Below are 13677 nucleotides of genomic sequence, written 5' to 3' on the forward strand. Positions count from 1 at the left end.
AGGCAGGGTAGCCTCTCAGATGCAAAGACCAGTAAAGGAAACAGCAGCATGCACTCGGCACATATGGAACTTGTTACTGGAAGCAGTTCTGTCTAGAAGCATAAACAGCATAAACAGACTCAGGCGGTTCTGGAGACATCCATGCGTGCCAGATCCGAGGCCCTTCTAAGGGAAAGGTGGGTCTGTCCCCACCTGCAGCTGGCCAGGCAGGGGGTGGAACTCCTAGTCTGCGGCTATTCTCTCGTGCCCTGACAGCAAGCAGGGCACAGGAGGCTGGCTTGGTCTGCGGTTCTTCTGTTCTTATGACTTGAACGGTACATTCCACACCATTTCTCTCACACTGGTTTCTCTCTCCCTCTATGTAGGTCCTGCCTAATCATTGGACACGGACTCTTAATAAAACGGTCTTCAGTTCCAGATTCCTTCCCAGCAAGCTATAGCTTAAGTCCATTTTCTTCCGTGAAAGGGACAGGACTCCATCAAGTTATGGAATTCCTCAGAGCCCTGGGCCTGTCCCCTGGGGTGGATTAGTCATGTCCAGCAGCTCACGCCTAGTCCCGCCTCCGGGAAGGCTGCCTGCCTGGCTGCCCGCCCGGGCCTCCTGTGTAAAGACTGCCTGGCTGTCCTGCCCCGCCTCCCTGGTCGTCTGGGGTCCTCTGGGTGGGTGGCATCTCCCAGAGGGTGATGACAGTCCCCCCTGCACACGCATACATGTGGTGCTGCTCCGTGTGCAAGACCCCAACACAAATATGTTTTCTCTCCTCATCCCTCCCTCTTTTTTGGGGACTCTGGATCCTAACTGGTTCCCTCCTGGACCTTGCAATGACGTTAGCCCAGGGAGGATCTCATTCACCCTAAGGAAGAACACTGTAACATCTAGAGCTTCCCCAAGTGAGGAATGGGGCTTTAGAGGCGAGGCCAGCTGGGCCCAAAGGCTCACTGGGGCTGTCCCTCAGCATGCCTTCTCTCTGGTGACCTATAAGGCTCCATTAGCCAGAGGCTGTCACCAGCCACAGCTGATTCACAGCCCCCTGGAGTCCTCCTTTCTGTTTTCATTGTTCCCACTGTTTCTGTTGGGCATTTTCCCAACTTCTTTGGCCTCTTCTCCTAAAGTCACATAGGGAAAGTACTTCCTAAGCTGCCTCCCAATCCCTCCCTTCCCAGGCACTTAGAAGCAGGCTCCAGGAGCTGCCAGGCAGGCCATTAGTGAGGGGCGTCTGGGGAGGAGTGGCCGTGTAGCCAGTTGACCTGGCTCCTCTAGCCCATCATCCTTTCCTTTGGTGGGGATTGGGATCTGGGCTAGTGGCAAGAAAGGGTTCTTGAAACCCAGAGCACTGGACCAGTCAGTCGTGAGGGCATCAGAGCCTTCGGGCCCTATTCCATGCACATGCAAGTAGTCTCCTAGTCTTCAGTCCCCTAGAGTGATGACAGCTGCTGGGGATGGGGCAGGTCAGGGTGGCCACATAATCCAAGCCCTCTGAGAGGCACTAAATAGGCTTTTTTTTTGCTCTAAAAATAAATGTCGGCCCTTTTTTGGTCATGAATCCAGCATCTCAACAGAAAACTGCCTGACGTGAAAAGTTCCCTAAGGAATAGCATCTGCATTTCAGAGAGCTTTTTTTGTTTTATATATAGTTTGTGTGTACTTCTTCAAGGCCTAACCATCTCCTGGCATCTTGGAGTCTGCCTTCTGCTGGAGCTGGAAGCAGGCTTGAGGAGGTGCAGTTGGCCACCGCCTGTGTGGAAACCCTGGCACTCCTCCCCAGCTCCTTGGGGCCTTGGGCCCAAGCAGCTCTAACTGCCCCAGACTGGCCTTGGCCTTGGGTTCCCGGTTCAGCCTCCCCAGAGCCTCCAGCGCCCTGCAGTGATACTTGGGAGTTCCTAGGCTGCTCCCTGATCCTGTAGCCGGTCAGCTTCCAGTCGAACTCATTCGCCAAACAGACTATTTTGAGCTGCCCTTTGGCCTGTTCCTGATGTGTTCCCAGTACAACTCAGCCTGGCTGGGGTCAGGGAGCTTCATGCCCGGAGATTCCCACAGGACAGTTGGGAAGCTGCTGGTATTGTCATTCTGGGAAGATTCTTCTGTCTTAGAACAAAAGTCAGGCTAGATTCCCACAGTGTCGGCCTGTTTGCCTCCCCACCCCTCCTTCCCACTCGTGTGCACATGGGCTGTAGCCACGGGCCAGCTGTCCTGCGTGGTCCTTGGAGCCTCGCTGTCCAGGGATCCCGTCCTTCTTGCCCGTGGGGCTTCCGTCTGGCAGAGAACCTGATCTTTAGATTCAAGCTGTCACCTATGCCCAGTGCCCCAGGAACAGAGCAGAGAGAGCAGAAGCCCACTCACGCCTTGTCGGCAGCCTCCAGCATGCGGACAGTGGGAGGTGCCAGCCGGGCCTGAGGAGTCGCTGTAGGAGGGGTGGGAGGCCTGGGCATCTGCTGGTGCTGAGGCTCCCAGCCGGTTCAGTTGAGGGGCTACGCACCTCTGCCCTTACCTTCTATCCTGTCTCCTTCCCTTGAGTTGTGGGGGAGTGGGGAGAAATCAGTGTTTTAATCAGATTTTACAAAAACGTTTTAATTCTTTGTACAATTACCATCCTATGTAAAGATGAAACTTGTGTTGAGTTCAAGATTTTTATGGAATAAAGATCACACAGTACTTGAGGCCATCTTCATGTAACCCTTTCTAGAGAGTTTTGTGTGGGGGTGTCTTGGGGCTGGTGTGTTGTGAAGTTGTGCACTTCCTGTCTTGTCTTCCTACCAGTAACTCCAGCATGAGGCCCAGGACACGTGAGCCAGATGTGGCTGTCCCAAAGAGGCTCCAGCACCCCTTGGTCCCCACTGCTGGCCCCTTTAGTCCTCTTGTCCTGGTGGTTTGCTGTGCACCTCCCACCTTCTCTCCCATTCTAGGCCTGCCCCTCCCGGCACTTATGTGGAGCCCTGGGATGGTACTCCCAGGGACCTTTCTAAGGCAGCTGAAAGCCACTCCCTGGATCCTTAAGGGCCCCATTGCACTTTTTCCCCTCTAGTTCCCAGATGGGCCTCTCTGCTCATGGCTGCAGGGAGATGGTGTGGGTTCAGAGCCACTGTCCCTCTTTTGTGATGAAAAAAAGTGTTTCCTCCCAAGGCCATGAGATGACAGGCCACCCCTACCCTGCCCAGCCTTCTCCCCATGACACAGTGGCCTCTCCTGGTCAGACTTGACCCATTGGTCCCCTCCCTCCAAAGGCATGCCAGCATGCAAGCAGCCGCCCCCAGCCTCCCCAGCTGCAGTTTCTGTTACTGGAATCCATGCTGGGAGAGGAGCCCAGCCTGGAGGAATGCTCTGGCCTCTTTCTCCCACTCCCTTGGGTCAGCAGCCTCTGTGTACCATGCTTTATCCCTGTGTGTGTAGGGTCCGCTCGGTCCTGGGCCTCCAGCCTCTCCTTTTCCATCCTGCGGCTGCCAGACACCCTGTGGCCTGATCCTGCAAATCACCCAGATGGCTCCCTTTTGTATGTGTGACCCTCAAGAGTGTCCTCACCAGCTTTTGTATGTGACCCAAAGAGTTCTGTGCCCTGTATCCTGGCATCTCTCAAGTCTGGGTTTGGGGCTGGGCCTACAGTTCCTGTGTCCCAGGTGTCCCTAGTCGCTGCCATTTGTATGAGACATGTCTGTAGCTGCTGAGTTTTGTGTCACTGTCTTATCACTTGCATGGAATGGTGAGCTTTTGCAGGGCACAAAGTCCCTTCTCATCCCTTTTGGTGACACGTCGCACCAAGGCTGTGCACCTCACAGAAGTTTAGCACGGCCCTCCATGAAGCAGCTTTGGAGCTAGCAGTGGAGCTAGCCCCGCTTTGGGCAAAAGCATGTGTCCTCCAACACCAGCAGCAAGAGCCAACACCCTGGCAAGGAGCTCAGGGAATGCCAGGCAAAGCCATGAGGTGCCTCTCAGTGACAGGAATCTGAAAGGCACCATGGGTCCTACCTCCCACCTGGTGGTTGGTGACTTCATTTCCTAGCCCTTGAGCACTGGCTGGGCTTTCTCTCCTCTGAGGTTTACACCCAGCAGTGTTTGGCAAGGGGCATCCAGCTGGCAAAAGTTCCTTAGCATAAGCTTCTAGAGTGGGGGCAGAGGGAGTCATGCTGGCTCTTGCACACTCCTCACAGAGACAGGCACACCCCAGATTTATCCACACAGTGGTGGCAACAAGCCATTGGCTCCTGAGAAACCGGGACACATACTGCTTTCTCCCTGCAGCACATTGACTGTATCCCAACACAGGGACTTCTCTGAGGCTGATCTCCTGAGAGGAAGGGGAGTCTGGCCAGTGTCGTCCTCCTCTGCTGGCAATGGCATTGAGTACCTCCCCCATTGGCTCCTGCGTCGTCCAGGGAGGCTGGCTGGCTGGCTGGCTTCTCTCTTCCTCCACAAAGCGCTCATGCTTGTCAGCACTCTCTTCACCTGTCCCATGGCTCTGTGGCCAGGCCTTGGCCCATGCTGGCACCAGTGGTCTTTCTCAGCCCAACTCACGCATCTCTGTTTCGTCTGGGAGGGTGGGAAGGAGCGAGCCTCAGAGGGCAATGCAGTTGGAGGCCACCGAGTTGTTACTTTTTAGCTGTGTGACCAGAGCAAGTCCCTTAACTTCTCTGAGCCTCACTTTGCTAATCTGTAAAATGGACAAGATCATTTCAAACACCATGGTTGTTGCAAGGCAAAGCAGGTTGGGGTGCAGATGCTCAGGTCACTGTAGAGGCTTCTGACCAGCAAATTGGAGGAGAAGTTGGGCAAGGAGGTTTCTCGTAGCTCAGTTCCCAGTGCATTTGGGTGTCATCTTTTAACGGAGCTGGTGGTCCGGAGATTGGCAGGCAGCTTTTCAGGCATGGTCCCTGCTAGGAAAAAGCAGCAGGCAACTGGGTAGGTGGCACCCCACATGTCTTTCCCTCCCCTGTGACCAACTTCCATCCCAGACAGAACCCAGCCACCCTCCCTCTCACTGTCACCGGTCCTTCTCCTGAACTCATCCTCTGTTTTCTCCTTGCTCTGCGTTCAAGGCCAGCTCCCAGTCTTCTCCCCCGTAGGCTCACCACCTTCTCTTTTCCTCCACAGAGATGGCTCCGAAGTCAAAAAAGAAGGGGCACCCCGGGAGGGAGCAGAAGAAGGTATGTGGTTTTGGGGGTGTCCTTTAGCAGGTGAGCAGTGGCCACCTGTCTTTTGGGGCCCTGGAGGGACCCTGCGTCTGACCCAGACGGGTTTGGCCTGCCTGACGTCAGCCTGTCTGTCTGTCTGTCTGTCTGCAGCACCATCACCACCACCATCAGCAGATGCAGCAGGCCCCGGCCCCTGTGCCCCAGCAGCCCCCACCGCCTCCCCAGCAGCCCCCACCGCCTCCACCTCCACAGCAGCAGCCCCCGCCCCCGCCCCCTCCGCCCTCCATGCCACAGCAGGCAGCCCCTGCGATGAAGTCCTCGCCTCCACCCTTCATCGCTACCCAGGTGCCCGTCCTGGAACCCCAACTCCCAGGCAGTGTCTTCGACCCCATTGGCCACTTCACCCAGCCCATCCTGCACCTGCCGCAGCCCGAGCTGCCCCCTCACCTGCCCCAGCCTCCCGAGCACAGCACTCCGCCTCATCTCAACCAGCACTCGGTGGTCTCTCCTCCAGGTGAGCTGCAACCACACCCGCAACAGTGTGGGGAGGTCCCCTTCCCACCCTGGTCTTACCACAGTGACAGGGCACTCTGGGCGACCTGCAGAACCCCTCTTAACCTCAGTTGTCTCTAAGGGGAGGTTAGCAGCTTCCCGGGGCCATTATGGAAATTACACGAGAGGCCCCAGAACAGGCCTTGCACAGAGAGAGAGTGCTTTGGGTACAGAAGACACTGATTCAGATCTTCTGCTGGGCCAGGCGTGGCGTGAGATGGAAAAATATGTGATCCTCTGTAGCTCCCAGTCAGGGATAGGGGTTTGAGAGGGCGCACAGCCTCAGCCGAGAGTGGACACACCTGTGGGAATCAGGAAAGACTTGCTCTGAGACCTGAAGGGCAAGTGCAGCAGTTGGAGGGAAGGGAAGGGAGGAGAGTTGGGGGCGTGGAGCACGGGGCAAGATGGTGAGGGGCTGGATCCTGTAGACCTCCCTGGATGCTGTCCTTATTCTGGAGCTTTTGGGAAACCAAGGATGGTGGAGAGGTTGCCAGTTGGAGGGAGACAAGTAGGAGGTCAGGATGGAGGAGACCCCGGGGGCCACGGGGTGTGTGAGCCTCACCACCCTGCTACTGTATCCTTCCAGCTTTGCACAACGCACTGCCTCAACAGCCATCACGGCCCAGTAACCGAGCTGCCGCCCTCCCCCCCAAGGCTGCCCGTCCCCCGGCCGTATCACCCGCCCTGGCCCAGCCTCCCCTACTCCCGCAGCCCCCCATGGCTCAGCCCCCCCAAGTGCTGCTGCAGGAGGATGAAGATCCGCCTGCCCCACCCCTCACCTCCATGCAGATGCAGCTCTATTTGCAGCAGCTGCAGAAGGTGCAGCCCCCCACACCACTACTCCCTTCCGTGAAGGTGCAGTCCCAGCCCCCGCCCCCTCTGCCCCCACCTCCCCACCCCTCAGTGCAGCAGCAGCTACAACAGCAGCAGCAGCCACCTCCGCCACCGCCCCAGCCCCAGCCGCCACCCCAGCAGCAGCACCAGCCCCCGCCACGGCCCGTGCATATGCAGCCCATGCAGTTCCCCACCCATATCCAGCAGCCCCCACCGCCCCCAGGCCAGCAGCCCCCCCACCCACCCACGGGCCAGCAGCCACCCCCGCCGCAGCCCGCCAAGCCTCAACAAGTCATCCAGCATCACCCTTCACCCCGGCACCACAAGTCAGACCCCTACTCAACTGGTAAGTGTCCCCCCACCAGCACTACCGTCCTGCCCCTGGGTTCTGGGGAGGCGGGCTCTAGGTCTAGAGTTTGGTCCTCAAGAAGCCAGAAGGGTCAGTTTGTGCTGCAGGCTGAGATGGGCTCAAAGCTGAGCCTCGAAGGCTCTGGGTTGGTTGGAGAGAGGGAGCTGAAAGGGGGCGATGATACTTGATGCAGTGTTTTAATCAGGTGTCCATCTTGCGTGCAAGCCGAGATGACAGATTAAGGCCCCAGTGGGCCATTTTCTTGGAACTCACAATCAAGTGCATTAACAGTGCATTGTGATACCTGCTAGGTGAGGAGGCCAGAAGCCCAGGGGAGGCACCTGCTCCGCCTCTGGGGATTGGGGCAGGCTTCTTGGAGGAGGTGACCAGAGGATGAGCAGGAGTTAGCTTAACAAACAGTGGGGTGTGAGGTCCAGGCAGAGCCATGAGCAGGTCGGGGCAGTGTGGTCTGTTTGGGAACCTATGGAAACAGGTGCTCGGCTTTTGGTGTTAGGAGGCCCCCCTGGTGGAGCTGGGAGGGAGAATTAGGCTGAAGCTCACAGGTAGCTCACGACTCACCCAGGAATCATTGCTATCTCCTGCTCCCAGTCTCCAGCCTGATCTAGGCTGCCATTTTCCAGTCAACAGCATTGGGCAGGCCATGTCCTCTTGCTTTTCCTGGGCACTTGTTTTCTAGGTGTCTCTGACCAAAATGTTTTGGCTGACCATGGTGGGGCAGTGTTCTAGTAGATGCCTCATGGTGTGGTGGCACATTGACGTTCCTGGACTTGGCATGTAGATCATGCAGCCTGGCTTGGGGGTGGGGGGTGGTATCCCGTGAGTGCCGCCTACAAATTGAATAAAGCTGTTGACTTTAGGCTGTGACTGCTCCTAAACCCAGCAAAAGCTGCCAGGTGCCAAGTGGATCACTGTGTACCCTGAGCTGAGAACAGCTGGCTGTCCTCCCTGGGAAAGAGCAGTGGTGGTCCCAGCAGCTCTGCAAATGTGCCTGTTTTCCACCCTCAAGCAAGACAGGGTTTCCTTGTGGAGACCAGTAGTGGGCAGGTGATGAGATGCCTTCGGAGGAGTCAGCACTTGTGGTGGGGCAGGGCAGGTCCCCTCTGGCTACCTTTGCTTAGAGTCTCTGGGCCCATCTCTCCCCGAGTCTCTGTGGCCTGGAATGAGTCACAGGGAGTGACATGTGTTGGAGCATAGCTGGGGGCTTTGGGCCAAAGACCAAGTTGTTGGAGTCCAGGGAGGTTTGGCAAGCATCCCTGGGCACCAGGCCAACTTGGAGGCACCGCCCCTGAACTACTGGGCTCCCCTCTAGGTGCTGCTGGATGAAGCTTCTAGCAGGCAGGAGATTTCTGCAAGTCATAGGCCTGAGAGCCTGCCATTGCCCAGGTCGGCCTCAGCAGGTGCTCCCAAGGGAACCACCCAGACAGGAGGCTGTTGCAGTTGTGTGTTTGCAGATTGCTGGCAGGCCCAGGCCAAGGCTGCCTGGGTCCCCCCAGCCTTTGGTTGGATGAAGGTGGGTGGGCTGGCCCACTTTCTCCAAGAACCATGAGCCCAACACCTGTTCTGCCAGTTCTGCTGTGGTGTAGGCCAGGTCCAGGCTTCTCCCCATTGTGTGGGCCTTGCAGGTTGAGTTGTATTGGGGAGGTTCCTGGGGATCTAGCCTTAGGCCCGAAGCAGCTGTCCAGGCAGACCGGCCTAGCCACATGGGGACAGCCGGGAGCCCAGGCTGCCTGCTCTGTGGGGTTATTGACATCCCTTGTATTTGACCCAGGCCATACCATAGGACCACCTGGAGAGCTTTTAAAAGATAATCAAGCTCAGATCCCACCTGGGATCAGATGTATCTGCGCTTCCTAAAGTTTCCTAATGGAAAGTTTTTTTTCTGACACACAGTGGTATCAAACACCAGGATTGCGCTCATGGCTCCACAAAGCCCTGCTGCACTCTGAGCACAGGGCCTGACATGCAAGGGACTGAGCCGTTGTGGGGCTTCCCTTGGGTTGGAAGGGCCTGGCTGGGCCCAGGGCCGGCGGCTTCCATACCAGACATGCTGATAAGCTCCTTGTCCCTTCTCCTAGGTCACCTCCGTGAAGCCCCCTCCCCGCTTATGATACATTCCCCCCAGATGCCACAGTTCCAGAGTCTGACCCACCAGTCACCACCCCAGCAAAACGTCCAGCCTAAGAAGCAGGTAAAGGGCAGGGCTGGGCCACAGCCCCCAGGGATGGGCGTAGGCTGGGGCCAGGGGCGCCCATCCACCTCACCAGCTGCCATGCCTGTGCTGTCCCAGGAGCTACGTGCAGCCTCCGTGGTCCAGCCCCAGCCCCTGGTGGTGGTGAAGGAGGAGAAGATCCACTCACCCATCATCCGCAGTGAGCCCTTCAGCCCCTCGCTGCGGCCAGAACCCCCCAAGCACCCAGAGAGCATCAAGGCCCCCGTCCACCTGCCCCAGCGTGAGTGCCCTCTCCAATCCCAGCTGAGGTTGAGGCCCCCAGGCCTGCACTGGATGTGAGCTTCCTGTGGGCCGGTCAACCGTGCCCCACTGAGGTGGGTTGGGCCCAGGCCCATGGGCTATTTGTGTTCCAGGGCCTGAGATGAAGCCCGTGGATGTCGGGAGGCCTGTGATTCGGCCCCCTGAGCAGAATGCACCCCCACCGGGGGCCGCTGACAAGGACAAACAGAAACAGGAGCCGAAGACGCCAGTTGCACCCAAAAAGGTAGGAGCAGTGGACCCGTGAGTGCCCCTGACCCCCACCCCAAGGAGATGCCTTGGTAGCTGTGTCCTCAGACTTTGGGCCTCTCTGGAGGAGTCCAGTTGCAGCAGGGTCCCTCACTGGCGCCCTGGTCTCTCTGCCTCGCAGGACCTAAAAATCAAGAATATGGGCTCCTGGGCTAGCCTGGTGCAGAAGCATCCCACCACCCCGTCCTCCACAGCCAAGTCATCAAGTGACAGCTTCGAGCAGTTCCGCCGGGCGGCCCGGGAGAAGGAGGAACGCGAGAAGGCCCTGAAGGCGCAGGCTGAGCACGCAGAGAAGGAGAAGGAGCGGCTCCGGCAGGAGCGCATGAGGTGGGCGCGGGCTCTGGGCAGGTTGTGGGGCTCCCAGGGCTTGCACTCATCCCCACGTGACACGGAGCCCTGCTCTGCTCAGGAGCCGAGAGGATGAAGATGCGCTAGAGCAGGCCCGGCGAGCCCACGAGGAGGCACGCCGGCGCCAGGAGCAGCAGCAGCAGCAGCAGCGACAGGAGCAGCAGCAGCAGCAGCAGCAACAGGCAGCTGCTGTAGCCGCTGCCGCCACCCCCCAGGCCCGGAGCTCCCAGCCCCAGTCCATGCTGGACCAGCAGAGGGAGTTGGCCCGAAAGCAGGAGCAAGAGCGAAGGCGCCGGGAAGCGGTGAGCTGGGGGACTCTGGTGGGCACTGCTGGGCAGAGATCCACCCCTGGAGGAGTTGAGAAAGGGGACCCTGAACCTGGAGTGGGCAGGGAGGCTCTCTCCCCAAGAAGTGGGGTGCAAGCAGAGAGCCATTGGGTGGGTACTCAGGGCAGAGCTCCTTCTTATGTACGCCATGCTGGCCTCTGGGCCTCAGAGGTGCTCTGGCCCAGTGCAGGGGAGGTTTTGGGGTGTGGGCCCTGAGGGAATAGCCCATGCTGGAGGTCAGGGGTGAGGGTTTGGGAACCACAGCAAGGGCAGGACACTGAGTTTCACTCCCTCCTGCTCTCCTCTCTCCTCCAGATGGCAGCTACCATTGACATGAATTTCCAGAGTGATCTATTGTCAATATTTGAAGAAAATCTTTTCTGAGAGCACCTAGGTGACTTCTGACTTTGATTTCCTGGCAAAACGTTGACTCTCCATAGTGTTAGGGGCAGCAGTGGAGGCAGTACCAGTGGCAAGGGGGTAACTCCGGGCCTGGCTCTCCTGCATGCTATGCCTGGGGCAGGCCTGATGGGCAGCTGAGGACTGCAGAGCCTATCTGCCTTACAGCCAGCCGGACGTCCCGCCACCCCCACCCCCACCCCGCCCCACAGGACGTCGGCTCAGAGCACGCCTCACCACGAGCAAGTGCCGGCCAGACCCAAGCCCCAAGTCCCCACGTGTGGGGCAGAGGCCCTTCTCTCTGCCAAATGTCTACACAGTATACACAGGACATCGTTGCTGCCGCCACCGTGACTGGTTTACTGTCCCCAAGAACGTGACGTTTGTGACGTCCTGCCCGCCGGGAGTCCTCCACACCCCAGCTGCCCCTGCCCTCACCCAGGAGACCAGGGCAGGCCTGCAAGAGCTGGAGGTGGCGAGGGCGCTGGCCCACCCCCTTGCTGGCACTGACTTTGCCTTGAACAGACCCCACCCCTCCCTTCCTCTCCCCCCACAAGCCTTTAATCGAGAGCCGCTCTCTGTAAGTGTTCGCTTGTGCAAAAGGGAATAGTGCCGTGGAGGTGTGTGTGTGTCCATGGCAATCTGGAGCGAGGTGACTGTCACACGCGCGTGTGTGGGCCGGCCTCGCCCGGCGAGTGAGGCCACCAACCAAAGTCAGTTCCTTCCCACCTGTGTTTCTGTTCTTTTTTTTTTTTCTATATATATATTTTTTGTTGGATTCTATTTTATTTTTAATTCTCTCTTCTCCTCCAGACACAATGGCACTGCTTATCTCTGAAATGGTGTGATTGTCTCCTCATTGAGCGGCGGCTGCCACCGCGCTGTGGGTAGTGTGTGACCGTGGCTGTACTGTGTAGTGAAACATAGTTGGCATATCTTTGTTTGAAGTTTGTTGGTGACTCCACCAAACTGGTGTAAAAAAACTCAAAAAAAAAAAAACCCCACAAAAAAAAAAACAAAACAAAACATACAAAACACACAAAAAAACTGCCTATATTTTACTCAGTTTCAGACTTTACTAGTCTATTTTTAATTATAAAACCAGAAAGCCACGTTTTCTTTTCCTTTTTTTTTCTCCCCGCCATTCGTTGGCTGCTTCTTTGTTTTTTAACGTCAAATCTGTTTCTGAGTTGTTGTTGTGTTTTTTTTTTGTTTTTTTTTGTTTTTTTTTTTTTACCAGGAGAGGAAGGGCCAGGGGACGTGGTGGGCACAAGGGGCCAGGGGCCACAGGCCACAGACTGAGGCAGAAGCTCCCCGCCTGGCGCTTGGCCCTACCAACCGGCTGCCCCTTCCCCCGCTTTTTTTTAATTTTATAATTGGAGCCCTTGGTGAGGTTACGTGTGCCATGAGAACCCACTCTACACCATGACGCTGGTGCCTCAGTGTTGGCCAAACTCTGGAGTCACTGACTGGTTTGACTTTCATACGGTGAATATGCATTTGGTCTGTACTGATCATGGAATAAACACATCTCTCTTTTTTAATGCTGGCGTCTCCCTGACATTTCTTTGTGAACCACCTGTTGGCCTAGGTTAGGCCCAGGGGCCCCCCACACCACCTCTGTACCTCTGTACAAGATCTACCGACAGGGGACCACGTGTCCTGTCCCTACTGTCTCTGGGCAGGAGCTGACCCCTATAAGCTGAAGCTGTGTCAGGGAGCCCAAGTACCCATTCTTCCTGTGGACCCTGGCCTAGGTTGGCTTCTTCCAGCAGAACCTGGTCAAACTCCAGACAGTGTTCTTCCCCTTTGCCCTTCCTCCATCTTGGTCCCCCACTCGGCCAGAGGACTTGAGCCACTTCTCCTACCTTGCCTGCCTCTACTGAACTACTCCTTTCGTTTAAGCTCAGGGTTAACCAGTTATTCTTAGATAAGTGTACATCCCCCAAAATAGGATCCTCGCCCCCCACCCCCCCAAGCACACACACGCACCCATTCCTCCCTGAGAAAGCCTGCCAGGTGGACACCCTGCAGTCTGCCCGTGTACCCATCTGTACACACGCGCCCCAGCCACAGGGCAAAGGCAGTACCCAAGAGCGGCCCCCAGGATGTAGGATGAAAGTATGTGATTTATACGTATGCAAAGACACAAAGTGATTGAAACATTTCCAGCACTATTAACCCACATCCCACTTTCTGTTTTTCAACCAGAAAGACCCTGTATCTTGTGTTTGGAATCTGCCAAACCTCTCAGCTAATGGTGTATGTAGTTCAGGCATTCAGCCAGAGACCTGCCCCACTCCTGCTACGCAATCCTGCCCCCTTTCCCTCCCACAGCACTTCCTCATAAGCCACTGTGCTGGTTCAAGTGTGACTTATATTTTGGTTCCTTGGGGTTTCTTCCATCTCATCCCACCTCCTCATTTTTGTTCCGTGTTTTATTCAGAAACTTCCCCAGGCCAAGTCTGACTGTTTAGCTGGAGAAATGGTTTTGTCTGCATCTTCCTTCTAAAGATTTAATTCTGCTATGGCCCTTTCCACACCTCCCTGATGGGTGTTTCTCTTAACTGGGTTGTAATTAGAACTTGGATCTACTATTTAATTTCTTTGGCCATTTCCCAGTCTCTCCCACAGTACTAGAAATCTTAGTTCAATACAAGAGTTAGAGGTGTGTACAAGCCCATACTGTACTGTATGCACGGATCGCTTGGCCAATAATTATGTCAGTGAATCTGAGACTTGTATTAAACACCTTAGACATTTGTAGAAGGGAATTCGTAGACTTTTCACTTATATACTAAAGTTTTTTTTTTTTGTGCAGTTCTCATTGCAAAAATAAACATTTGTACTGAATATAAAATTATCATCCTGTGACTACTGCTGTCTTTTTGCTTAAGGGTAGAGATTGGGCGGGGTGGGGGGGGGGGCGGTAGCAGGAATGTAGGAGTCAGTGTTCTGTAGCAGCAGCAGAAGGGAGGTCCACAGAC

General features: G+C 56.3%; 1 protein-coding gene across 2 annotated transcripts in view; it reads left to right on the forward strand.

Moving 5' to 3' along the window:
- BRD4 (bromodomain containing 4) overlaps positions 1 to 12211 on the forward strand; it is a 43173-nt gene extending 30962 nt beyond the window's left edge. Inside the window, exons 12-20 of one of the 2 annotated variants that reach the window (XM_082836724.1) lie at positions 5084 to 5136; positions 5275 to 5638; positions 6263 to 6856; positions 8956 to 9068; positions 9168 to 9330; positions 9464 to 9594; positions 9739 to 9944; positions 10027 to 10267; positions 10607 to 12211. In XM_082836724.1, coding sequence (XP_082692850.1) covers positions 5084 to 5136; positions 5275 to 5638; positions 6263 to 6856; positions 8956 to 9068; positions 9168 to 9330; positions 9464 to 9594; positions 9739 to 9944; positions 10027 to 10267; positions 10607 to 10675 — 1934 coding nt within the window. In that variant the 3' untranslated portion in view covers positions 10676 to 12211. Of the gene's footprint in view, positions 1 to 5083; positions 5137 to 5274; positions 5639 to 6262; positions 6857 to 8955; positions 9331 to 9463; positions 9595 to 9738; positions 9945 to 10026; positions 10268 to 10606 lie in introns of both variants that reach the window. The other variant, XM_082836723.1, reaches the window with a different exon arrangement.
- Positions 12212 to 13677: the final 1466 nt, after the last annotated feature.

This window comes from Leucopleurus acutus (assembly GCF_964270905.1).
Source record: "Leucopleurus acutus genome assembly, chromosome: 3".
Classification (NCBI taxonomy): Eukaryota; Metazoa; Chordata; class Mammalia; order Artiodactyla; family Delphinidae; genus Leucopleurus; species Leucopleurus acutus.